Source organism: Bos indicus, chromosome 8, assembly GCF_029378745.1.
Source record: "Bos indicus isolate NIAB-ARS_2022 breed Sahiwal x Tharparkar chromosome 8, NIAB-ARS_B.indTharparkar_mat_pri_1.0, whole genome shotgun sequence".
NCBI classification, from domain to species: domain Eukaryota; kingdom Metazoa; phylum Chordata; class Mammalia; order Artiodactyla; family Bovidae; genus Bos; species Bos indicus.
The window spans coordinates 59,234,948-59,258,916 of NC_091767.1; the positions used below are offsets into that span (position 1 = coordinate 59,234,948).

The window sequence follows — 23,969 nt, forward strand, 5'->3', positions numbered from 1 at the left end:
AGTCTGCAGCTTTGGGGGTCCGTTGACTGCATTCACCCTTCACCCCCTATTGACACAGACATATTTGACTCAAACAGTGGAAATCCAAATTTGGGATTAGGGTGGGGGTGGGAAATTCTTTCCTCTAAGAATTTTTGCTTTCAGGTAACAAGGATTAAAGGTACTGCTTCTTGAGTAAGGATTCCCTTAGCCCTTTCTCGAGGCTCATAAGGTAGATGATGTTGGGAGAGGGTATCATGGACATCCAGCACTCAATTGAATCAGAAAGCTAAGCTGTGAGCCTTCCCACCCAAGTATATGTAGTAGGCAGACAACAGATAGATACGAAATTTTACTCAACACATGAAAAGGGAAACAGGATATGAGCAAGTCAATGCCTTGTTGGTGGAAGCAGGACTTCTCTGGAATCAGAATAGCAGTAACCAGACCAAATTTTACAGGACTACCATCAACCTCTCCAATGCCAGACATATACTGGAATGATCAGCTCCAGCCACATTTCCCAAGGATGGGATGGCAGAAAGCCCTTCCCACAGATGGCCCACTGAGGCCCCAGTTCTGGTTCTTTGAAACATGGCAGCTACAGGTCACGAGTCTCCAGATGTCTGAAATTCCTCACAAAGGGTTTCACGGTCAGGGGGACGGATCCAGCCCAAACAGGTTTCTAAGTACAGGGGGAGGGACCTGAAAGCAAAAAGGGTGATGTTTAAGGGAGGATAGGCAGAAGACTGAATAGCCATTCACTCCCTTGATTCACCACCACCCCCAATAGGCCTAAGGACTCTAGAAGCCAGCTGCCCCCTTAACCTCACCATGCAGTATTCTCCTGTGGCAACTCAGTTTGGGCCTCCAGCCTCCGCCAGAGAGCAGTGGCCTCATCCCTCCGATCCAGCCTCCTCAGAGTCTGAAGCAGGTGATAGGAAGCATCTTGATTACCTGTAGCCCCAGCCCAGAGCACAGGGCCTTAGAACTTGACACAGACTTAACATCATTTTATAAAAGGGGAAACTAAGGCCTAGAGCAGTGATGTGTTTTGCCTACATGGAGTCAGGGATACATCATTGCCAATAATGCCTAATCCTGGGTACTTCCTGCCCAGGACAAAGGGCTCAGCTGACCCTGCTCCTGCCCAACATACTCTCAGCACAGGTACGGTCTTTGTGTCTAAAGACATTAGGAAGCCTAGAGAACTCCCGGGAGGCCTTCACACATGCCTGTATGTCTTGCATATGTCTGCACAACTGTTATGTATCCCTACATATATACAGGCACAACCCCATTCACCCCTCCAATCAAAGAACATCACTCTTACACTAATCCCCAAGTACCTCCCCCATGGCCCTCTCTGTCCTTACACATCTGTGCATAGCTCATGCCTGCATATGTACATACCTGGGCACATCTGCACACTGAGAAGGAAGTCCTGTAGGGCTTTGGTATCCTGGCCAAGGGCCACCCATTCCAGTCCACGACTAATGAGGGCAGCTGTCTGAAGCTGTTGTAGTGCCATATCTGACGTACACCCCTGCTCACAGCTGGAAGCAGGCCCTGGGGACCTCTCCAAAAATCAAGACATTTGTTTCCAGCCAGACCGTCCCCAAAACCTCAATGCCGTATCTCTTGTGTTTGGAGTCCCTTTCTCTTAAATCTCTTGGTGGGCTAGGACACATGGAAATGAAACCACCACCACCACAGAAAAACTAAGTCTAGCTCACCTTGTTCTTTATCCTTAGGTGTGGCCCGGAAGAGCAGCTCAAGACACCTGAAGTGGGATAGAGAGCAGGGGTAAAGAAGAGTTAACCTCAGAAACTCTGGGGTGAGTAGATTAAGAATAGAGCTTACCAACTCAGGTCCCAGTTACAAAATTATCCCTCCACATTTACCCTAGGGTCCTGGTTGGCTTCCTGAACTCACCGGCTATATTCACTAATTGCCTCCTTTTGGGCCCCCAGTTGCACCCAAGCTTGGCCCTGAAGCAGATGGGTAGCAGAGACCCAGTGTGAGCAGTGTGGTGACTCTTTGGTTCTTCTTCTGGCATCTTCCCACAGCCGAGGCCTCTTGGGAAGCAGAAATGATGTACGGCTAAGCAGCTCCTCACATACGGTCAAAGCATCCTGGGCTCGGCCTGCCTGGATCAACGCTGCTGCTGCCTCCAAAAACAACTCAGGTACACAGGGCCCTGGAGGGCAAGGTGGTGGGGAGAACTGCGGTGGGAAGAGAATGCAATGCAGTGTCTTGAGGAGACGTGAACCACTACCTCCAAGGCTCTAGTATCATCACCAGGCTCTAGTACCATGCAGGGACCATCCACTGCTTGCTGCCCTGGATCTCCCTTGCTCTGGGAACCTTCCCAGTCTGGTCTCCCAGAATGGACAAAAAAAAGAGCAGAGGAAAGGTCAGAAAAAAGCACTCCTGCTCTACTCCAAAGGAAACTCCAACTCTCCCACCCCACTACATAGAAACGTGGCATACCCACCTTTGGCTCTGAGCCATCCAGCAACAGGGCGAGCAGGTCCAGGTAATGTTCTGCAGCGTCTGCTGCCCTGAAGAGTCATAACCCACGAGCCTCACTTTAGGCCATAGCAGGGCCCTCCAAAAGCTCTTAGCTAAGGGCCCTGGGGTGAGGGAAGGGTGAGGTGTGGGACTCCAACATTGGCTCAGTATGGATCTACACTATTTACAGACTGGATCTGGGAGAAGACTTTATAGAGTTTTCAAGATACAGGAGGTTAGTGACGGGGAAAAGAGTCCTCAGCTCAGGTCCAGCAGCAAGGCAGGAAGCTGATAGTGGGGACCCGTGTCCCACTCCTGATTTATTTATCCTCTCAACTTGCAAGAACAGAAGCAGAGTCACACCACAGGGGTGCCATCAGAAGTGGGAAGGGGAGTTCAGGTGAGCAAGATGGAACCTCACCTTCCTGTCTGTAGGCATCGGCTTGCTAGCAGGTACTTGGCCTGGCTCTGTGTGCCACAGTGAAGGGGTGAGGCTGGGTCAGGTTGTGGGAGTAATAACTCTACCTCAATGAGAAGCTGACGGGCTTCAGGGATACGAGTGATACTCAAAGCCTAACAAAAAGAAGAAAGTTTCTATAATCTCCGGGAACTATATATCCTTCTACTTAAACCTTGACTAGTCACACAAGCACAAGCATCTCAGCATTACCTGCATCTTCGCCTGGCATAGTTCCTTACCTCAACCAGCAGCTCCAGACTCTCAATCTCCGCTGCTATGTTCCCCAGTTGCTGATATAGCCTGGAGGCCTCCAGAAGCGGGGGACCCCAGGTCGATCCCTCTTTCAGGGCTGCAACCAAGTAGAGCAGAGCTCTCTGTGGACTGCCCTAGGGGGCAGAAAGGACACAAAGGACACAAGCCTCAGCTACCCTCACAAAGTAGAAAACTGTGGTTTCTCCAACTCATGCTAGGACGGTCTTTACCATCTTACGAAGACAGGTCCCCAGGGCTGTGTATACCTGGACCAACAGAGACCGTGGGCACAGACCTGAGGCCGCTTCATGCAGGCTGCTCAGTGCCTTGGGCAAGCTCCCTGTGATCAGCTCCTGGAGGCCTGTGGGCAAGCAGGCTGTGAGCTTAGAGAGGCCAACAGGGCAAGTGGGCCTGATGGGGAAGAAGAGCACAGAGAAGTTCCACCAAGCTGAATGGTACAGGACAGAAAAGACATGAGCCCAGAGGACTTCTTAAGACAGGAAGTGGAGAGGAAGGGACAAGTCAGATTGTTAACTGGCCTTGACGATAGGCAAATGCTGTCAGAAGGACATCCCTCAAGCCTCGGGCATCCTGCAGGGTCAGCGGAGCATCTGACTCCTCAGCTGGGGGTCTCCAAGTTTTCAGAAGCAGCAGCATATCTTCAGAGGCTCTGCTCTGGGGAAGAAGGATGATGAGAGGTTCCAGGCTTTTAACTACCCCCTCTCTATCTCAGTCTGCCCCGAATGGACTTTAAACTCAAGGATCCTCTTGATTCTTGTTCCCTCATTTCTAAGAGATTAATAGCTGAGGGGAAAGGATACAGGTAGGAATAAAAACCTGGGGCAGTGATAATCTTAATGAGCCTTCTCACTCAGGATAAGTCCACAAGAACACAGAGCAGGGACCATGTTTGGGTTACTGACACAAAGACTGAAGCAGGGAAGTGACTTCAGCAAGGTCACAAGAGCCCTAATTCTACCCAAGATAATCAAGCTCCCAAGAAAATGCCTCCAATGAGGAACAAATCAGAGCAAGGTCACTTAAGAGTCCTGAGAGAACCGGGGTCTTCTGAACACCAACCCAGCAGCCTTTCCAGCACATAATAATGATACTGCAGCTAGGAAGGGTGGGAGGAGGAAAGAGACCCTTAGATCCAGATCACTATCTGAATTACCTGGCTAACAGTCAGGGTCTGCAGCAGCAAGGTCAGGTCCCCAAGACGGTTAGTGGTCAGCCAGAGGGCAGCCTGCAGGCCGGCAAGGTGGTGAAGGGCAGGGAGCAGCTCCGGCAGAAGGGAGGAAACACGGAGGGTGGAGTCCCACAGCCCCCAGAGCCCATGTTCCAGCCTGGCTTCCAGCTGCCCCTGCGTCTCCAGCACTGTAGAGTATACACACACATAGAGCTGAGGTGCAACCTCATCTCTAGCTTTCCTTCTCTGCAGGAGCCCAAAGGTCACAAAGGAGCTCCTGGTCTGAGGAATACATGGAGGATCAGGGCATCTCTGGGAGGTGACAGATTATGTTGTTCCTATCCCCCTGCAAGAACTTAAGCCCAGAATGAGGCTGGCAGGGGCACGGAAGGCAATCTCTGGCCCTTACCTCTCTCTAGGCCCTGCTGGATATCCTGTGCCAGGTCCTCAGTGAAACCCTGTGCCAGGTTTGCCCTCAGGGTGATAAAGTTGCAGATGACAGTCAGTTCCAAAGGCAGAACAGAAACAGTCGCAGGTAGCCCTGGAGCCACAAATGCTGATCTCACAGACCACTCTCAGGTGAAAGAGATCACTCCACCCCAACCAAAATGTCCTCAATAAAGAACCCATTCTGGTACTCTGGTAGATTATAGAACGGCCACAATGTTTTCCAAATAGGCCATCTTGGAAACTGTTTCCTCAAATGCTTCCGTGTGTGTGTGTGTGTGTGTGTGTGTGTAATGGAACAGCCAGAATGTTTTCCAAATAGACCGTCTTGGAAATCACTTCTTCACACGCTTCTGTGTGCCGATGTATGTATGTGTGTGTGTGCCTAAGGAAGAGAGAGATTCACCTGTACAATTGTACAATGATGATTCCATTCCAGTCCTGTCTGTGTCTTAAACAGGACTTACCCCCTGAGTAATCGCTTCAATTCTAGACATGCAGAACAGGAACTGGTCTCTGGATGTGGAGGGCAGGAGTGACTATCCTGGGGAGGGCCCTACTTACCCCGCAGACTACAGAGGAGTCCCCTGAGCCCTTCCAGTGCATCCTGAGCCAACTGCTGTCGCCTCATAGGCAGACTTGAGTCCTGAGCAACCTGTCAAATTTAGGATGGGGTAATAGTACTTTCCTTGCAGCTGTGGCAAGGGGTTTCATTCTCCAGCCATTTCTGGTTCTTTAGGGGAGGTCAAGCTCAGCCCCTACCCACTGGCCAGAGTAAATCCACTGCATACCCTTTTCCTGGTATCTGGGGGTTGCAAAGCAAGGGTCCCAGCAACAGCGTTACCTTGGCCTGTCGAACTAGCTGGTCATTCTTTTCCCTCCACAGGTCCAGGCAGCTGACGTGTGAGGCTGAAGAGCCCAGAGGAGTCTGGTGAGCCATGATAGCCAAGGCTGGGGCCAGACACCTGAAGGGGGCTGCTGAAGGGTAAGCCTTAAGCCCCCACTGAGCAAGGAAGAAAGGGTTCGTGCACTTCTGCCCCCGGCCAAGAATCCTTTGCTGTTCGCGGGGTTCCAATCAGGACGGCCTACCGTTTCCGGGAGAAACGAACTCTCCCCTGCTTGGCGGGGATTCCACCTCCGCCTTTTCTACCCGCGCTTCTGGTTGGCCCAGTTGGCAAAATGCTAGGCGGCGGTTGGTCGTCTTCCAGGGTTACTTACTCTTCGCGGGAAATTGGAAGAAGAAACAAGAGGCCAGACCAGAAAGGGAGGCAGAGACGGGCCAGAGATCGGAGGCGTGTCTGGCTGGGGAGGCCGTAGGGCTCGCCGTCCCGCTGTTCAGCCATCGAGGTTGCCAAAGCCTTGGGAAGTTGACCTCAACACCCGGAACCCGCGGCGAAGTCCTTCCCTCTCAGCTAAAGGCCCCCATCGGCCGGGAACTTCCCCCGCCGCGGCAGGCTGACCCGCCCTATGCATGCTGGGAGTTGTAGTACCAGTGGGAGCCGCCAGGAAAACTCCAGCTCCAGAAGTCTCTTCAAAAAGAACTGACCAGGACTTCCTGGTGGTCCAGTGGTTGAGATCCCCATTGCAGGGATCACGGTTCGATTCCTGACGTTGGAGGACCCCACATGCCTCGGGGCAACTAAGCCCAGGAGCCACAACTACTGATTCTGCCAGCTGCAACAAGAGAAGTCACCCAAGGAGAAGCCAGCCCACCACAAGGAAGAGTAGTAGCCCCTGCTCCTGTCAACTAGAGAAATTTTAGGTGCAGCACCAAAGACCTAGCATAGCCATAAGTTAAATAAATAAATAAATAAATAAGAACTGACTGGAGACGGAGACCCTTGGTAATCAGCACATCCTATCACCATGAAGCACCAACGTGCTCACCAGTCTGTTCAACCGCATGCAGTCCGACTAGCTGGCAGTGCAGCCCCATGCTTGTGCACCCTGCACTGCTCAAATGTACCTGCCCAATCCTTTCAACAAATGGAGGGAACAGAACTGGAGCTCCATATGCAAAGAAGAAACAAACTGCAACCCTTGCCATCTACAAAGTCAACTCAAAATGGATAAACTGGACTCGATTAAAATTAAAACCTCTCTGCCACAAAGACACCATCAAAGATGTAAGTCAAACCATTATGCTGTACACCTTAAACAGTGATGTCAATTATATCTCAATAAAACTGGGGGGAAAAATTCAGAGATGATTTCTCAATAGAAAATAAATACAAGAAAATTCAAAGAAAAGTCACAAAGTGGGAGAAATTATTTGCAAATCATATACCTCATCTCTTCAAGTGGTCACATCTCTTCCTGTTCTGGGCACCCTCAAACTTCAAACCCCAGTCCTGACCCTTCTCCTCAGAAACTGCTTCCCATTACTTTGGTGGACATTTCCATGAGGATTTCATGCCAGCACTTCAACACAACATAGAGGGGCACTGGAGACATCTTAGGATCTTCAGATTCATACGGTTTTGGCCCCAAGTCAGGAATAATCAACAGGACAAGGTGTGTTAGATGGGCAAGTAGGTCTGATCCAGGGAGGCCTCCACAGGAGAGAAGGGCAGAGTGTTCTGAAGTAAGAATACACGTCGAGGAGGAGACACAGCACTACTGGGGCTTCAGATAGTGAGTCGGTGCCCCATGATGCGGCTCTGTTATCAGCCAAAGCAAAAGAATTTAGTAAAATACGTCCCATGGCAAAGGGAAATGGCAGGTGGAATAACAGTAGGGATTTGCAAAGAGTTGGGAGAAGTGAATTCAGACAACTCCAACCACTTCTCAAAGGGTCTTAAATGCAGCCAGGTCTGCGTAAGACAGCTGATCCCATCTGTGCCTGAATAAGGGAGACAGAACTTCTTCATATCCCCTACAGGACAGTCAGGGCTTCCCCATACCTCAGACACATATATTTACATTATTATTTTATTCCACTTTGGAGACAGCCCCTCAGTCGCTCAGATGTATCCAATGCAGGAGTTAGGAATTAGGCTCTACTATGATCTTGAATTATAAAATAATGAAGTCCCAGATGCCAGTAGGTCCTGGCTGCATGGTGGTAAGAGGTGTGGCTGAGCCTTTCTTGCAGATAATCCAGCACCCGTACAGACCAGGCTAGATTGTTCTCCAGCTTTCTGTTGGGTCAGAACTAACTGCCTGAACCAGGAGCTCACAGCACCATCTACTCGCATCACCAAAGCTATGCCTAGACAAAGTCCCACGCTGCTCACAATGAAGCCCATGGCCTCAAAAATGAACCTGCAAAGAAAAGTAGAGAATCTCAAAGGACACAAACAGTAGATCTAGAGTCTTTTCCCCACTGAGGCAAAACCTTGTCCATTCTGGATGTTCACTGTTTAATCCAAAGTTCACCCTCCCCACAACAACATTTCTCAAGCAAATCCACTCACTTGGGGGCAAACACCTTCCAGACCAAGAGATGCCTGCGGAGGATGGAGGCTGCCAAGACACAGGCCAGAATCTGAGGGAAGAGAGGAGGGGTCAAGTTATTTGGGAAGGGGAGAAGGAAGTGGGTCAAGTAGAGAGTTGCTGTAGACCCCTGTGAAGAATGGAAGGGGAAGGAAAGCAGTACCTGTCAGTGGAAAGAACTCTGGGCTAAGAGTTAGGAAACCTAATTCTTTTCTTGGCCCTACTACGACTTGCAGTGTGACCGTGGACAAGCACTATTCATCTGTGTCTCTTAACACTCAGGCTCGGCTTCTCAGGGTGGAGGGAATGTCAGAGCCATACACTCTGCCTCTGAAGGAAAGGAAGATTAATTATCACAGCTTGGGAAAGAATCCTGACCATCACCTCAGCTTTTCCAGTCTGTCCAATGGAGTAATCCCCATATGCAACCATCAAGTCCAGATCTAGCCTGTAGAGAGGAAACAATCCAAGACTAGGATGGAGACCCAGGTTCAAGTCTCAGTATTGCCATTTGAGGTCACTGGCCTTTGGGAAATTACTTCACTTATCTAAGCTTCAATCAAGGCTCTCTCCTAGGGTTTTGGCAAAGTGTGAAAGAAGGTGATGTCCACGCATGTGAAAAGATCACTAACTCCATGATCTGTCCCTTGCACCCACCTGAATACCAAGGACAAAGAGGTACTTGAGGCCCAGCTGCAGCAGTGCTGCACTGAAGTGGTGAGGTGCATCCCGGAGCCGCATTTCCATCCGTGGCTCCTGCTCCTCCTCAGGCCTGACTCTGGCCTCAGCTTCATTTCCTGGGGGCTGCCGCCTCTTCTGGGATCCTTGATTCTCACACAGAAAGGGCCAGAGCAGGAGCAACGGGCAACCTACTGCCTCAGAGAAAGGCAGGGCTAGAATCAAGGGAAGACCCATGGACCAGGTCACCCTGTCCCCCAAGTACTCTAGCTGGCTCAGCCTCCAATCAGCACAGGCCAAGGGGTGCCAAAGATCTAACAAAATGATCTTTCCCTACTCAAATGCAGGGGCTTCCTTTCCTTCCACAAAGCCACAGTGGAAGCAAAGGAGGAATGAGGAAGTACCTGCAAAGAGAATATGGGAGGCAAAGGTGTTGGCTCCCACCAGGAAAGCAGACAGCCAGGTAAAGTCACGACTCTCTGAGACTCCCACGAAGGCTGCATGCCATTGGATAGCTGAAAAGACAGGCTGGTGGCCGGTGGTATAGAAGGTCTGTGTGGCCATGAGGGCCCATGCAAAAACTGCATGCCATGGCACAGTAAAAGGACCTGGGGGAACAGATATGCCTCTTTACAGTCATGTCCCACTCCCTACCCCACAGCCCACTGCCCCGAGGTCACACACAACTACAACCTCAGTGCTAAGTCTCCTACATACACACATCCCCAACACCCCAACCTTCTAATAATCAACACTCTGTTATTCTAATTCCCTCCCTGGCACAAAGCCCCCTGCTCTAATCTGTGGTCAACTTCCTTCTCTCATATACACACAGTTCACTATCTCTTATCACTGGAAAATCCGGAAATGCACTCATGAGGGTGCAGCATTTCCATAAAAACTGAGTCTTAGAGTACTGTGTGTCTATCTCCTCCATGAATTCTGCTGGCCCTGAAAGTCAATGTGAGGGTTCAGTTGGCTACAGTAGATAAGGGAGAAGACATCAGGAAGACCCTCTTGACTGGGAGGTGTGAGACCCTGTATCAAGGTGAAGATCCTGAGGAGCAACACCTCCCTAAAGATAAGAGGGGCCGAACTTACATCCCTACTGTCCGTGGATGAATCAGGACTGAGACATGTATTTACCAGGGGTGGTGATGGGTATCCCGGCAGCAAGCAGATGCAGGAGAAGGAAGCTCTGCAGAAACAGAAGCAGGAACACAAGGCTAATGCGCTCTGCATGCAATAGCAGAAGTGGGAAGGCCAAGAGGGTAAGGGCCATAACCACAGCAGCTGAGTAGACGCTCCCCAACTGATAGGCAGCCACCGTCAGCAGACCCTGAGATTTGGTCCTCTCTAGCCGGCCCCGGAACTCCTCTTGTATGTGTCGGTAGATTTGAGGAACCACATAATCCAAGTCAGCCTGAGAAGTGGGGGGACCTGAGAAGGGAGTGAGGACAGTCCTGGTCCTTGGAGCACCTGTTGTGGCCTTCACCAGCACTGTCACAGGCCTCCAGAGCAGCAGCATGAGCCCTGAAGCGGCCAACCCTGCCACAGCCCGAGGCAACATAACTGATGCCCCAGAGACCAGGGCCCGGAGACGCGGGGGTGCTTCATCTGCCCCTGATGCCAATGCCCAGTAGGCAGCAGTGCCCAGTCCCATTAGGGGCAGACCCCAGCGCACAAAGAGCACAGGGGGCTCAGGGCTCTTGAGATTACCATAGCAGTGAAGCCACAGCCGCACAGAGGCTAACAGGGCCACCAGTGCCCCGACACAAGCTCCATACCACAAATTCTTGGTTCGACCATCCACTGTGGATCGCAAGGGACTCAGCAAGGGAGAGGAGCTACAAACAGGTGTCTCTTCATGGCAGCGATAAAAAAGTCCAGCTAGCCTTATACATAAAAGCAACCCAACTCCAAGTCCCACGGCATGCATGGCACTGTATTGCGGGGGACCTGCTGGAGTCAAAAAGCCAAGGCGAGGTATCGAGAGTAGCTTAGGTGGCAGCAGCTTGCCCTCCCAGTGAAGTCGGGCAACCAGGAGCAAGATGAGTGAGATCAAAAGGAAGGGGGCAACCCTGGCTTCGGTTATAATATAGCTATCAGAGAAGAAACCAGCAAAGCGAATGAGCAGGAGTAATAGGACTGGCCCGGGCATGGGAAGGAGAGAGGCCAGGGGCCTTTTCGATCCCCAGCTTGCCCAAGCTTTCCACAGAAAAGGCAGGAGTGAGCCCACTGCAGCCATGGCCCCTAGAACCATGGAATCCAGCTTCAGCCCAGTAGATGCCAGGAGTCCAGCACACACCATGGCGCCACTCAGACCCGAGGCTGTGGGTTTTAGGAGAGGGCCGAAATAGAAGGCTGGGGATGTTGCCCACTGGGATACCAGTAGGCAAAGAAAGCAGGTAGCAGCCAGAAGAGCAGCACCCCCTGCCATGCGGACCAGAGAAAAACGAGCCCAAGACTCAATGCACATGGCCCGAACTCCCCGCAGGAACTGCTGCAGCTCAGGAATCACAGTTTGGAGCACTGCCTCAGCCCCCTGGGGGCTCTGCAGAAGTCGCTGGTAGTCAGCAGAAGCCTTGGAGAAGAGCTTCTGCAATCGATGCAGCTCCTGAACTTGAAGGTCCTGAGCAGTGGCTGAGTAGGTGTGAAGAAATCGGGACACCTGGCAAAAAAGATCAGAGGCCAAGGGGAGAAGCTCAGAGACATAAATTGGGACGCGGGCAAAGATAGGTACTACCAAAGAGGGTACCTGGAAATCAGGATCCCAAAATCTCTCTAGGACAGAGGGAGAGGGAGGATATGGCTATGGAATGTGTGATTAAGACTGAACAAGGGATAATCAAGTGGGTCATTATGATTCTCCCATGCCCAACTTAACTCTGTCACCTGGAAGCCCAGCCCATTACTTACCTGCTGGGCATTGAGATGCAGAGCTGAGGCTTGGGCCAGAGCGGAGAAGCGAGGCTGGGAGTCTTCGATCTCTGAGAACACCTCAGCTATCACCTCCCCGATGTTTCCAAATGGGATGGGCAGGCCCAGCAGCAGGGCCAGCGTAGGTACAAGGCTGATTTGAGGAATTATCTCTGGCTCCTAGAGAACAGGGACGGGGTCAACGGGTTCACCAAAGAGGACTTCCTGGCCCAGTGGTTAAGACTCTGTGATTCTACTGCAGGGAGAATAGGTTCAATCCTTGGTCAATAAACTAAGATTCCTCATGCCATGTAGAGCAGCCGAAAAAAAAAAGAGGTAAGATCAGTGTTTGGAGTGGAAGACATAGGGGACTTAGGCAGGAAACAAGAGTGAAGGATACCCAAGGTCATGAATTTGGGGGATTAAAATGGAGAGATCCACAAGAATGCTATGATCATGATGCAAGTTGAATAGCAGGAAACCACACAAAACCACACAGAGGCCTTACCTCTGCAGGAGCGCTGGGGAAGAGAGCTCTGGGACTATATAGAAAAAGTGCAGCTGAGGTTTCCAGCTCACTCTCTCCTCCATGGTTCCCACTGATGGTCATCCCATGGTCCCCAGTCACCACCAGCAGTGTGTCGTTCTTCAGACGTTTCACAAGTCCCCTGGGGGGATCAAGAAATGTGTCAGGAGGTAGGGAGAGATAAATATTTTTTTCAGGGGCCCATTTACCCCCAGCCATAACTCCATTAGTGGGGCCTAGACATCTGGCAAAAAGACACTTCTTTAGCACCAACCCTACTGCCCGAAACCACACACTGAGTTACTCAAAATGGATGAGACCACTAGTGTCAGAGAAAAGCCTAAAGACAGAATTCAACCAAGAAAGGGACCCCAAATAAGGATTTTTTTCTTTTGGGACCACATATCATCTCAGACACAAACCCATTCCCCCAGCCAAAATCCCACACTCACTGGATCATTTTATCCATTTGAGTAAGTTTCTTAGCCATTTCAGGATGGTAAGGGTCATGCTTGTGGCCACAGTGATCCACACCCAGGAAGTGAGTAATCAGCACGTCCCATTCGTCACTGTCCACTGTGAAGGAGAGAACCTGAGCACATGGGATTGAGGCTCACTCTTCAACCCCAGCCAGGCTCTGATGTTCCTACGTCCAAGGACACAGGCCCAGGCCACTGCATCCATGGTAGGTTCAGAATATGTAACTGACACAGCCCTCCCCACCGCCCAGTCTTGGTCAGGCCTGCCTTGGACCCCATGCTCACTGGTTGGATAGAGGTGTTTCATGATGCCATTGTCCACTGTCTCTAGGTCTCTGACATTGAAGGATGGGAAGAATAAAGCTTGGGAGAAAACTCCAGGGAAAAGATCATTCCAGGTTTCATCTCCCATGAAGACCACACGTCTTCCTGCAGGGACATAGGAGTCAGGGGAGGAGGAAGAGGAGAGGCCTTTTAAAGATCTATCAGAATTCCCAACCGTGCACTCTAAGGCACAGCTGTTCATTCAACAACTCTATCCTTTGAGGCCTACCACTTTCTACCAGGAAGCTTTCCCTAACAACAATACTCCACCCAGATCTCTTACTACTTGTTCCTATAAAAGGCTCTGCTAGTCCTCAGACCCTGGCTCTATCTTGGCTGCTCTGTTTTTCCTGGGTGCATCTTGCTTTTTCCCAGTCAATGAGTGGACAGAGCCTGGATTCTCTTTCTCCTCCACACTTTGTGAGGATACCAGACCCACAACTCTTCATCTCTCCCATGCCCCTTGACCAAGAGCTCCCCAAAAGTAAAATCAATACCCCGTGCAGATTAGAAACTCCAGGACACAGCCTGCACCCGTGCTCCCTGCAGGCAGGGCTGTGGTCTCTTTCTCCTTCCTGTACTAGCTAGTCAAACATGCAGCTAGGCACCCAAAGTTCTGATTCTCTGACTTCTAAAGAAATTTGCCAAGGTACTCCTGGACTCCAAGAGGACTAACCTGTACTGGAAAGCTGCTTAATGAGATTATCTTCCACTATGGCGCTGCTGGCAAAATTACTGCCAGCATCAACAAAGGTAGGCAGTGAGCCGGTGGTTAAGGCCTTGAGGCGCTGCATGGTGGTGGTCGGGGGGTCAGCCTTGGCTTGGTAGAGCCTGGCATGGTGGGGCTGACTTTCCAGGAGTCTCTGCAAGAAGCCCATTTTACCCAGGAAAGGCAGGGAGACAGGAGGCTCCCCAGAAACAGGTGAGCGCTGGGGCTGGGCAAAGTCAAATCGCAGAGCATCTATCACCACCAACACGAGCCGAGAGAATCGGGAAGCCATCCAGCAGGCCCCGGGTTCCCCTCGGCCCCCCCATGGCAGGGCTCCAGGGCCTGGGGGCTCTTGACAGCTGCTATGGTTGGTGAGCTCCCAACGGGTGAGCAGGAAGCCACTGGTGAAGAGAGCAATGCCGGCGTAGAAGAGGAAGCTCACCCAGGCCAGGAAAAGCAGCACTGAGATCTTCTGCATCTTGGTAGTGGCAGGAGAGGGAATTCATAACTGTGAGGCAAAGAACCAGTAGATATTCTAGTCTCTCAGTACAAAGACCTGTTAGAATCACTTCCTCTTGGAAGCTCTCCTGAAGATAAAGAGTCCCATAGCCAACCCAATGTAGTGTTCCTCTCCATCAGTTATATGAGAGTTTCTGAAAGTGAGGTGTGCAGACTACCAGCATCAACCTGGAGTGGGTGTTTTAAAAGTGCTGACTTTCAGACTTCCTTGATGGTCCAGTGCTTAAGAATCCACGTGTCAACACAGGGGCCACGGGTGGTATCCCTGGTCGGGGGAGATTCCACATACCCGTGCACCACAACTCCTGAGCCTGAACTCTAGAGCCCAGTGCTCCCTAACGAGAGAAGCCACCACAATGAGAGCAGGCACTGCAAGGAAGAGCAGCCCCTACTCACTCCAAGGAAAGAAAGCCCACGCAAAGCAAGGAAGACCCAGGGCAGCCAAAAGTAAAATTAAGTAAAAAACGTCACCCGAGATCCCCGGAATCAGGATCTTTGAGGGTGGAGCATAAGAATTTGTATATGTACTTCAGGAGATCTTAATGACGGAAAACACAATCCAGGGGAAAACTTATTCCAAGTGGTAGACTGCTTTCCGACAGCCCGCTTCTCCTCTCTGCTCGCCAATTTCAACACCCCTGGGGTGGCCAAGGCTCACAGCCACAGGGGAATCCAGGCCAGGCTGACGGCGCCGCCTGGCGGGGAATTAGGAGTCGTACTCCGCTTCCGGACACCCAGGATAGCCAGACGAAAAGCGCGACCCGGCTCAGCAGGGCAGAAGCGCGAGGTCTTAAGGCGGTTGGGCCTCGCTGGGACCCAGACGTCCAGATGACTTTGCCTCCTCCGATGGCTGTCCGGCCTCCAGCTGGACACCTTGACCGGGTATGGGCCCGCCAGACTTCGAGCTCTGAGTGGGGTAGACGGGTCCCTAATTTTTGGGAAAAGCAAGAGTAAGGGTGTTTGGGGAGCCCCTGCCTCACCTTGAATGGCGCCCGGAAGTGCAGCGACGGCGCCTGCGGCCCGGCACCACAGAGGTGCATGCGACGGATAGAGCGACCCGCAGGGGTCTTCGTCGCCATCTGCTGGCGCCTCCGAGGAAGTTCGGCAAGGAACGCCGGGCTGGCCTGAGGAGTTTAATGGGAGATTATAGTAATTTAGAATCCGGGGCAAGGCATTAAGCTACAAGAGTTGAGGGAACCACTGTCCATTCTTGGTTAAGACTAAGATCTAGGCTTCTGAAGCCAAACTTAGCTTGAAACCTAGCTCTGCCACTGATTATCATTATTGGACATTATCTCGTCTGTAAAATAGGGATAATATTTATTTCTCCTTTTTTGCCAAGCTGACTCCAAACGATAGCTTTTATTATTCATCCTTCCCAAGTTTTTCACTGAATCTTACAACTCATTAATAAAAAGACAATCAATTCAAAATTGAGCAAAGGATATGAATAGACATTTCTCCAAAGAAGATACATGAATGACCAATTAACACATTAGAAGATGCTCAATATTATTAGCCATCAGCAAAATGTTGGACATATAACTTCAAACCCAGGAGGATAGCTATAACCAGTATTGGTATGGATGTGAAGAAAGTTCAATTCAGTTCAATTCAGTTCAGTTGCTCAGTCGTATCCAACTCTTTGCAACCCCGTGAACCGCAGCACGCCAGGCCTCCCTGTCCATCACCAACTCCTGGAGTTTACCCGAACTCATGTCCATTGAGTTGGTGATGCCATCTAACCATCTCATCCTCTGTTGTCCCCTTCTCTTCCTGCCTTCAATCTTTGCCAGCATCAGGGTCTTTTCAAATGAGTCAGCTCTTCGCATCAGGTGGCCAAAATATTGGAGTTTCAGCTTCAACATCAGTCCTTCCAATGAACACCCAGGACTGATTTCCTTTAGGATGAACTGGTTGGATCTCCTTGCAGTCCAAGAGACTCTTGGGAGTCTTCTCCAACACCACAGTTCAAAAGCATCAATTCTTCGGGGCTCAGTTTTCTTTATAGTCCAACTCTCACATCCATATGACTACTGGAAAAACCATAGCCTTGGCTAGATGGATCTTTGTTGACAAAGTAATATCTCTGCTTTTTAATATGCTGTCTAGGTTGGTCATAACTTTCCTTCCAAGGAGTAAGCGTCTTTTAATTTCATGGCTGCAGTCACCATCTGGAGTGATTTTGGAGCCCCCCAAAATAAAATCAGCCACTGTTCTCACTGTTTCCCCATCTATTTGCCATGAAGTGATGGGACCACATGCCATGATCTTCGTTTTCTGAATGTTGAGCTTTAAGCCAACTTTTTCACTCTCCACTTTCACTTTCATCAAGAGGCGCTTTAGTTCCTCTTCACTTTCTGCCATAAGGGTGGTGTCATCTGTATATCTGAGGTTATTGATATTTCTCCGAGCAATCTTGATTCCAGCTTGTGCTTCTTCCACCCCAGTGTTTCTCATGATGTACTCTGCATAGAAGTTAAATAAGCAGGGTGACAATATACAGCCTTGACGTACTCCTTTTCCTACTTGGAAGCAGTCTGTTATTTCATGTCCAGTTCTAACTGTTGCTTCCTGACCTCCATACAGGTTCCTCAAGAGGGAGGTCAGGTGGTCTGGTATGCCCATCTCTTTCAGAATTTTCCACAGTTTATTGTGATCCACATAGTCAAAGGCTTTTGCATAGTCAATAAAGCAGAAACAGATGTTTTCTGGAACTCTGTTGTTTTTTCGATGATCCAGCGGATGTTGGCAATTTGATCTCTGGTTCCTCTGCCTTTTCTAAATCCAGGTTGAACATCTGGAAGTTCACAGTTCATGTATTGCTGAAGCCTGCCTTGGAGAATTTTGAGCATTACTTTACTAGCATGTGAGATGAGTGCAATTGTGCGGTAGTTTGAGCATTCTTTGGCACTGCCTTTCTTTGGGATTGGAATGAAAACTGACCTTTTCCAGTCCTGTGGCCACTGCTGAGTTTTCCAAATTTGCTGGCATATTGAGTGCAGCACTTTCACAGCATCATCTTTTAGGATTTGAAATAATTCAACTGGAATTCCATCACCTCTACTAGCTTTGTTCATAGTGATACTTCCTAAGGCCCACTTGACTTCACATTCCAGGATGTCTGGTTCTAGGTGAGTGATCACACCGTTGTGATTATCTGGGTCGTGAAGATCTTTTTTGTACAGTTTTTCTGTGTTTTCTTGCCACTTCTTCTTAATATCTTCTGCTTCTGTTAGGTCCATACCATTTCTGTCCTTTATTGAGCCCATCTTTGCATGAAATGTTCCCTTGGTATCTCTAATTTTCTTGAAGAGATTTCTAGTCTTTCCTATTCTATTATTTTTCTCTATTTCTTTGCATTGATTGCTGAGGAAGGCTTTCTTATCTCTTGTTGTTATTCTTTGGAACTCTGCATTCAAATGGGTATATCTTTTCTTTCTCCTTTACTTTTCACAGCTATTTGTAAGGCCTCCTCAGACAGTCATTTTGCTTTTTTGCATTTCTTTTTCTTGGGGATGGTCTTGATCCCTGTCTCCTGTACAATGTCACAAACCTCCGTCCATAGTTCATCAGGCACTCTATCAACAGATCTAGTCCCTTAAATCTATTTCTCACTTCCACTGTATAATCATAAGGGATTTGATTTAGGTCATACTGTCATGTATGGATGTGAGAGTTGGACTGTGAAGAAAGCTGAGTGCCAAAGAATTGATGCTTTTGAACTGTGGTGTTGGAGAAGACTCTTGAGAGTCCCTTGGACTGCAAGGAGATCCAACCAGTCCATTTTGAAGGAGATCAGCCCTAGGATTTCTTTGGAAGGAATGATGCTAAAGCTGAAACTCCAGTACTTTGGCCACCTCATGTGAAGAGTTGACTCATTGGAAAAGACTCTGATGCTGGGAGGGATTGGGGGCAAGAGGAGAAGGGGACGACAGAGGATGAGATGGCTGGATGGCATCACTGACTCGATGGACGTGAGTCTGAGTTAACTCCGGGAGTTGGTGATGGACAGGGAGGCCTGGCGTGCTGCGATTCATGGGGTCGCAAAGAGTCGGACACGACTGAGCAACTGAACTGAACTGAACTGAACTGAATGGTCCAACTGCAGCTGGAATTGTAAAATGGTACATCAGCTTTTGAAAAGTTTGGCAGTTCTTCAGAAGGTTAAACAGACTTACCATATAACCCAACAATTCCACTTGTAGGTATATACCCAAGGGAAAGGAAAAACATGTGGCCACACAAAAATGTGCACATGAAGGTTCACAGTAGCCTTATCATAATAAGCCAAAAGGTGAAAACATCCCAAATGGCCTTCACTGATGAATGGATGAACAAAATATGTTATATCTATACAACAGAATATTGTTTGCCAATTAAAAAAGAAAGATAAAGTATTACAAGTGGTTACATGCTGCTACATGAACGAACCTTAAAAACATGCTAAGTAGGAAAAAACCTATCACAAACTAGCACGTACTTTTCCCATTTATAAGAATACATAAAGCTACAGACACAGAAAGTAAATTAGTGGTTGTCTAGGGCCCAGGGGAGAGAGGAATGACTGCTGATGGGCACCGGGTTTTGTGGCAGGGTGGGAATGGGAGAGCAGTGATGAAAATGTTCGACTGTGACAGTTGCACGACATATGAACATATTACACATTATTGAATTCACACTTGAAGCAGGTGAATTGCAGTGTATGTGAATTATCTCAGAAAAACTACCATTTAAAACAAAACAGAAAACCTCTCCAGTGGTTTCTCATCTCAGAGTTGAGCCCAAATGATTTTAGTGGCCCTAGCAATCTACACACCCTCTCCCCACCTCCTTATCTGATTCATCTAGCTGCCCTTTATTTCCCGAACTGTGTCCCATCCACTGCAGCTCCTAGCTCTTCCCAGTAAGGCAGCCACTCTCTGCCTTAGGTGTGTCTGCAATCTCCTGTTAGCTTTACTCCCAGATGGCCAGGTGTCTCTTCCCCTCATCTCCATGTCTAAGCTTAAATGCACCATCAGTGAGGCTTCCTGCAACACGCTACTTAATGTTACAGCCCCATCAAGCTCACCATCTCCCTTCCTTTAATTTCCTCTGTAGCACAACTCATCAGCATCTTATTAACGATTTGTCCCCTCCAAATAGAATGTAAGTTCATTGAGAGTAGGAAATTTTATTACTGTATCCTCTATTCCTGGCGTATAGTTGGGATTCAATAAGCAGTTATTAAATGGATAAATAAATTCTAATTCAGAAATATTTTGAAATATCCCTCTGCCTTCATCCCCAAAGCCCCTTCTCTGTTAACCCTCTAGGACCACTGAGGCAGCCCTCTTACTGTCCTTCCAGCCTCCCATCTCTTTCAGATCCCCTGACCACATAGCAGCAGGGCGGCTCTATCTAAACACTGATTACCTTAATCGTCTTAAAATTCTTCATGGGAAGGGGAAAAAACCCTTCACGCCTATGCATCAGCCTCCCCTCGATAAAGTCCAAGCTTTCAGGACCCTATCTCCCTGAGATTTGGCCTTTGCCACACAGTCACATCCCTTAATACCCCACCCTTCAGCCAGAAGTTCTAACTTCTTTGGAGCCATGGATCTTTGCATATCTTAGTCCCAAACCATCATCTGATGAGTCCATCAGTTTTTCCAGCCTGAGCCCAGTGGCAGGGTTAGTAACCTTGCTGCCCAGAGTGACATGCTCCTCCCCACAGGATCCCTCAGCCAGAACTTTCCTCCACCTCAGCACGCATCACTTTGTACCTCAGTCTGCTTCCTGTGAAAACAGGGATGACTGGGTTTGGGTTCTTTTGTAACCTATGTCTAACATTGAGCTTGGCACATGGTAGACATGATTCAATGTCTTTGAATGAATGAATGAGTGTCCTCAGTCCCCGAGGACCCGATGAGCATTAGGCAGCACTACTCTACAAGGGCAGTCCTCTTTCCCTTTAATAAAACCCCAATACTTGCTCAAATTCACAGCCCCACACTTAGCAAGAGGGGGGACTACTCTCCCCAGCTGGCAGTTTGGTAGACATATGGCTTAATCCTTCCACTATATCCCACAGCTTCTCCTGAAGACAGGCAGGATGACTGACACGAGGTTCATTCTTATTCACGGAGGAATCGGTTCCCAAGACCTGACAGGACTGGAGGTTGGCAGAAGTCATCCAAGGAAAACACTGGTGACTTTCCCAACTTCATTCCCCAAGCAAAGAGGACAGTTTCAGTTTGCCATTGGCCAGTTTATTACATGATTAAAGTTCAAATAAAAAAATAATAACCAAAATCTTGGCAGGGAGGCTAGAACCAGAGTCTGGCAGTGCTGCTTCCCTGTCCCCCACCTCCCTGCCCAAGCCCAGCTCCATTAACTCAGCTTGACTCGATCAAGTTCCTCATCCAGACTCGCATCTGTGCTCCGGACATCTCTGCTGCTCCTGCTGGAGACTGAGTCCTGGGCTTCCGGTATCGGGGCTTTGGTGAGGGCCCCATACACACCCATGGCCTAAGGAGAGGGTCAGAGAGACAGCCATCAGGACACATGGCAGGAGGCACAGCCCAACACACCAATGGCTCAAAGGAAGAAGGGAGAGCTGGGGCCAGTAAACTTGTTTTCCCTTTCTCTCTCTTAAGCCTCAGTCTTAAAAGTTTTGGAGTCTATTCTAGGAATGTTACACACTCCCAGCGCGGGGTCACCCTCAAAATGCTAATACAGGTATCTGCAAAAAAAAGGATGTCTCAAGGGGTTTCCTTCCATCAGGGATGAGTGGAGTGTTTCATTCAGGGGACGAAGAGAGGTGTAGGTCTCAGGGCACTCTAAAAGTCTCTATGGTGGAAGTGACGATGGTGGCGGGACAGTCTTGGTCTCTGGCACTGGTGCTGTGCTGGGTCCTCAGGGCACTCTAACCTGAGCCACCATACTGGTAACGTCGCCGGGGTTGGAGGGCAGCAGGATGGTGTTGGAGTCCTTGGCCAGTTTAGAGAACGCGCTGACGTACTGCTCGGCCACAGTCAGTGAAGCTGCTGCATCTCCATTCTGTGGCCACAAGGAGATTAAAAATCAGAGATCACAGACTTGGAGGGGAAGGAAGGAAGAAAGTAGAGAGAAATCAGGTTCCTAGAAAGAGGACATGCAAATCACAATACAAGAGATCACAGAATGCGGCTCAATGGAACCGAAAAAAGCAAGAATTTCCCCCAGGGTAGAAGAGAGAACCCCTTCTATTGCCAAATCCCATCCCTACTCCCACCCAGGAGCCTCTCACATGTTGTGTCAGAGCTGCAGCCAAGATTCGAATAGCTTCAGCTTTAGCCTTGGCCTTGGCCAGAACTGCACTGGCCTCTCCTGAAAGAAAAGAAGAGACAGACCTTGATCTATGAGGTCAGGGTACCCCAAAGCTTCTGTCCTTACCAACCTTCAAAGACCCACACCCTGTTCATCCCTCAGCCTCTACCCTCTGCTGACCTGCTGCCTGATTTATTTGTTCAGCCTTCTCTGCCTCGGAGGCCAGGATCTGTGCCTGCTTCTTTCCCTCTGCCACATTGATGGCTGACTCTCGAGTCCCCTCAGACTCTAGAACTGTGGCCCGTTTCCGCCGCTCTGCCTCCACCTAGAAGCCCCAAGCAACGAGAAACCAGAGTAAAAGAAAGACCTGACACCGATCTGCAGTTGGACCCATTTCAGTAAGGAAGAGGGTCCAGGTTTCCCATGCAACTGGAGTCTCCTGAAGTAGTCTTCCCCACTCCCCCCGTTCTCCACCTGCATCTGCATGGACTCCTTCACCCGGGGTGGTACATGGATATCCTTGATCTCATAACGGAGGCAGCGGATGCCCCAGCAGTCGGCAGCCTGGTTGATGGCATCCACGATGCTAGCATTGAGGGACTCCCGCTCCTGGAGGACGAGAGGTGGAAGTTCCATGGCCTCAACTCACCTATCAGGAGGCTAGGTGAAGAAGGTCCAGAGACTGATCCCAGAAAGGACTGAGTGCCAGGTATGAGTCCTCAAACCCTAACTCTGGCTCAGATCCCCTTACCCGGAAGACTTTGTCCAGAGAGAGTTTGCCGAGCTCTGATCTCATGGTTGTCTGAGCTAGCTGGGTGACAGCATACTCAGGGTCTTCCACACCATAGCTTGCCTGAAAGGGGCATGGAGACTGTAAGTGGCTTGGGGCAGGATTTTAGGAAGGAGAGCAACTCAGGAGCTGCAAAGGTAGATACCTTGTAGGGGTCCATGATTCGGAGGTAAAGGACTCCATCAATTTGCAGCGTTACATTGTCTGTAGGTGCGGGAGCAGGAGAGAAAGAAGGTCAGGCCCCTGGGTTCCAATGAGCTCTTTCTCCTGCCACCATGGCCTAACGGCCTCAGAGAACCCGTGTCACCCCGCACCCCTCACCAAGTGTCACAGCAGACTGCTCAGGCACGTTGATGACAATTTCCTTGAGACTCTGCACATATCGGATCCGGTCTAACACAGGGATGAGGATATTCAAGCCCTGGGAAGAAGAGTCATAGGTCTTCAGAAGGACGTGGGACTGTAGGGTTGGAATCTAAGCTAGGCCTGGAGTGGGTAGGCAATCAATATAGATTCTGCCCAGAAAACAGAAGACTTGGGATGACACTGATAGATAGGAAGGTAAGGGTAGAAATGCCAGGCTGGATCTTCGAATGGAAGGGAAAATTAAGGGAACAGGAGCCAGCAGAGTAGCCTTCTCCATGCAGACAGGTGGAACTGAGAGGGTAAACAGAAGAGATTCCCAACATGGGGCCTGTGGGATGCTAGGGCAATAGGAAAAGGTGGTAAGATGGGTATGACGGTCAACAGTCTGGGCCCTGCCGGGTTTGGTCTAGGGTGTTAGAAGCCAAAGGCGAAGGCAGGCCCCACCAAGGTCTCACCCCATCCCCCCATGTCGTGAGGGAATTGGGATTCAGGCTGGCCCGTGGTGGGCAGAAGAGGTTCTCACAGGCTCCAGGATCCGGTGGAATCGGCCCATTCGCTCCACCACCCAGGCCTCCTGCTGTGGCACAAACAGGACCACGGTGTTTCGGGGCAATCCAGAGGAGGCGCGGCGCGGAGCGCGGGCAGAAGCCTGGACGGAGCCCTGAAAGGAAGAAGGGGATTTGCAGAGGCCCAGCCAGCCAGGCAGCCCGCCCCTTTCGGCGCCCGTCCGGGAGTCAAGTTCCTAAACCACAACCCTAAAGGGTTCTCGGAGAGGGACTCATGTGAGTACCATAACCTCCGACCTCAGTTCTCTCCCCAAACTTAGAATCTGGCCCATTCCCAGTTGAAGACCCAGGTGATTTCTGGCCTGATCCTTAGAAAAGGATGCCTCGCACTCACCTTCAGCAAAAGGGCCCCAGTCCCCCGCGCCGCGCGCGCCAGCATTTCCCACGGCCACAGGGACCTCCGGAACCAACGAGACGCGTAGCAGAGCGGTCGCTCTAGATGTCCGGACCTGAGCCTTTCCTCCCGTATTTCCACTCCCCCGGATGTACTTCCGGTCTTCCTCTTTCCCCTCCCCCTCCCATACTCA

At 50.0% G+C, this 23,969-nt stretch overlaps 3 protein-coding genes across 13 annotated transcripts; all 3 read right to left on the bottom strand.

The window, feature by feature from the left end:
- Window positions 1-318: 318 nt before the first annotated feature.
- Window positions 319-7,603, bottom strand: FANCG (FA complementation group G). Of its 9 annotated transcripts, none has more exons than XR_002181277.2 (14): window positions 5,686-7,603; window positions 5,406-5,496; window positions 4,804-4,935; window positions 4,380-4,582; window positions 3,745-3,880; window positions 3,436-3,566; window positions 3,193-3,339; window positions 2,915-3,066; window positions 2,477-2,543; window positions 1,915-2,204; window positions 1,716-1,762; window positions 1,393-1,548; window positions 813-904; window positions 319-684 (listed from the first exon to the last, which is right to left on the bottom strand). XR_002181277.2 is itself a non-coding variant. In XM_019966126.2 (14 exons), the coding sequence occupies exons 1-14, from the start codon at window positions 5,779-5,781 to the stop codon at window positions 588-590; spliced, it is 1,833 nt and encodes a 610-aa protein (XP_019821685.2). In that variant the 5' UTR covers window positions 5,782-7,603; the 3' UTR covers window positions 319-587. The 9 variants fall into 9 exon arrangements, 6 of the variants coding, with proteins under 6 accessions (XP_019821685.2, XP_019821683.2, XP_019821684.2 ...); XR_002181276.2 differs by having other exon boundaries at window positions 813-936; window positions 1,393-1,556; XM_019966126.2 differs by having other exon boundaries at window positions 813-936; window positions 3,472-3,566.
- Window positions 7,604-7,756: 153 nt separating this feature from the next.
- Window positions 7,757-15,456, bottom strand: PIGO (phosphatidylinositol glycan anchor biosynthesis class O). Of its 3 annotated transcripts, none has more exons than XM_070794716.1 (11): window positions 15,411-15,456; window positions 13,879-14,419; window positions 13,164-13,307; window positions 12,852-12,975; window positions 12,382-12,541; window positions 11,874-12,053; window positions 10,101-11,625; window positions 9,359-9,562; window positions 8,934-9,148; window positions 8,258-8,328; window positions 7,757-8,105 (listed from the first exon to the last, which is right to left on the bottom strand). In XM_070794716.1, the coding sequence occupies exons 2-11, from the start codon at window positions 14,387-14,389 to the stop codon at window positions 7,844-7,846; spliced, it is 3,396 nt and encodes a 1,131-aa protein (XP_070650817.1). In that variant the 5' UTR covers window positions 14,390-14,419; window positions 15,411-15,456; the 3' UTR covers window positions 7,757-7,843. The 3 variants fall into 3 exon arrangements, with proteins under 3 accessions (XP_070650817.1, XP_070650816.1, XP_070650818.1); XM_070794715.1 differs by having other exon boundaries at window positions 14,902-15,436; XM_070794717.1 differs by having other exon boundaries at window positions 14,354-14,419; window positions 14,902-15,435.
- Window positions 15,457-20,659: 5,203 nt separating this feature from the next.
- STOML2 (stomatin like 2) lies at window positions 20,660-23,930 on the bottom strand. The gene is made up of 10 exons (XM_019966128.2): window positions 23,777-23,930; window positions 23,400-23,537; window positions 22,832-22,931; window positions 22,656-22,714; window positions 22,472-22,573; window positions 22,195-22,329; window positions 21,901-22,045; window positions 21,701-21,780; window positions 21,343-21,471; window positions 20,660-20,940 (listed from the first exon to the last, which is right to left on the bottom strand). The coding sequence occupies exons 1-10, from the start codon at window positions 23,819-23,821 to the stop codon at window positions 20,803-20,805; spliced, it is 1,071 nt and encodes a 356-aa protein (XP_019821687.1). The 5' UTR covers window positions 23,822-23,930; the 3' UTR covers window positions 20,660-20,802.
- Between the last annotated feature and the right edge of the window lie 39 nt (window positions 23,931-23,969).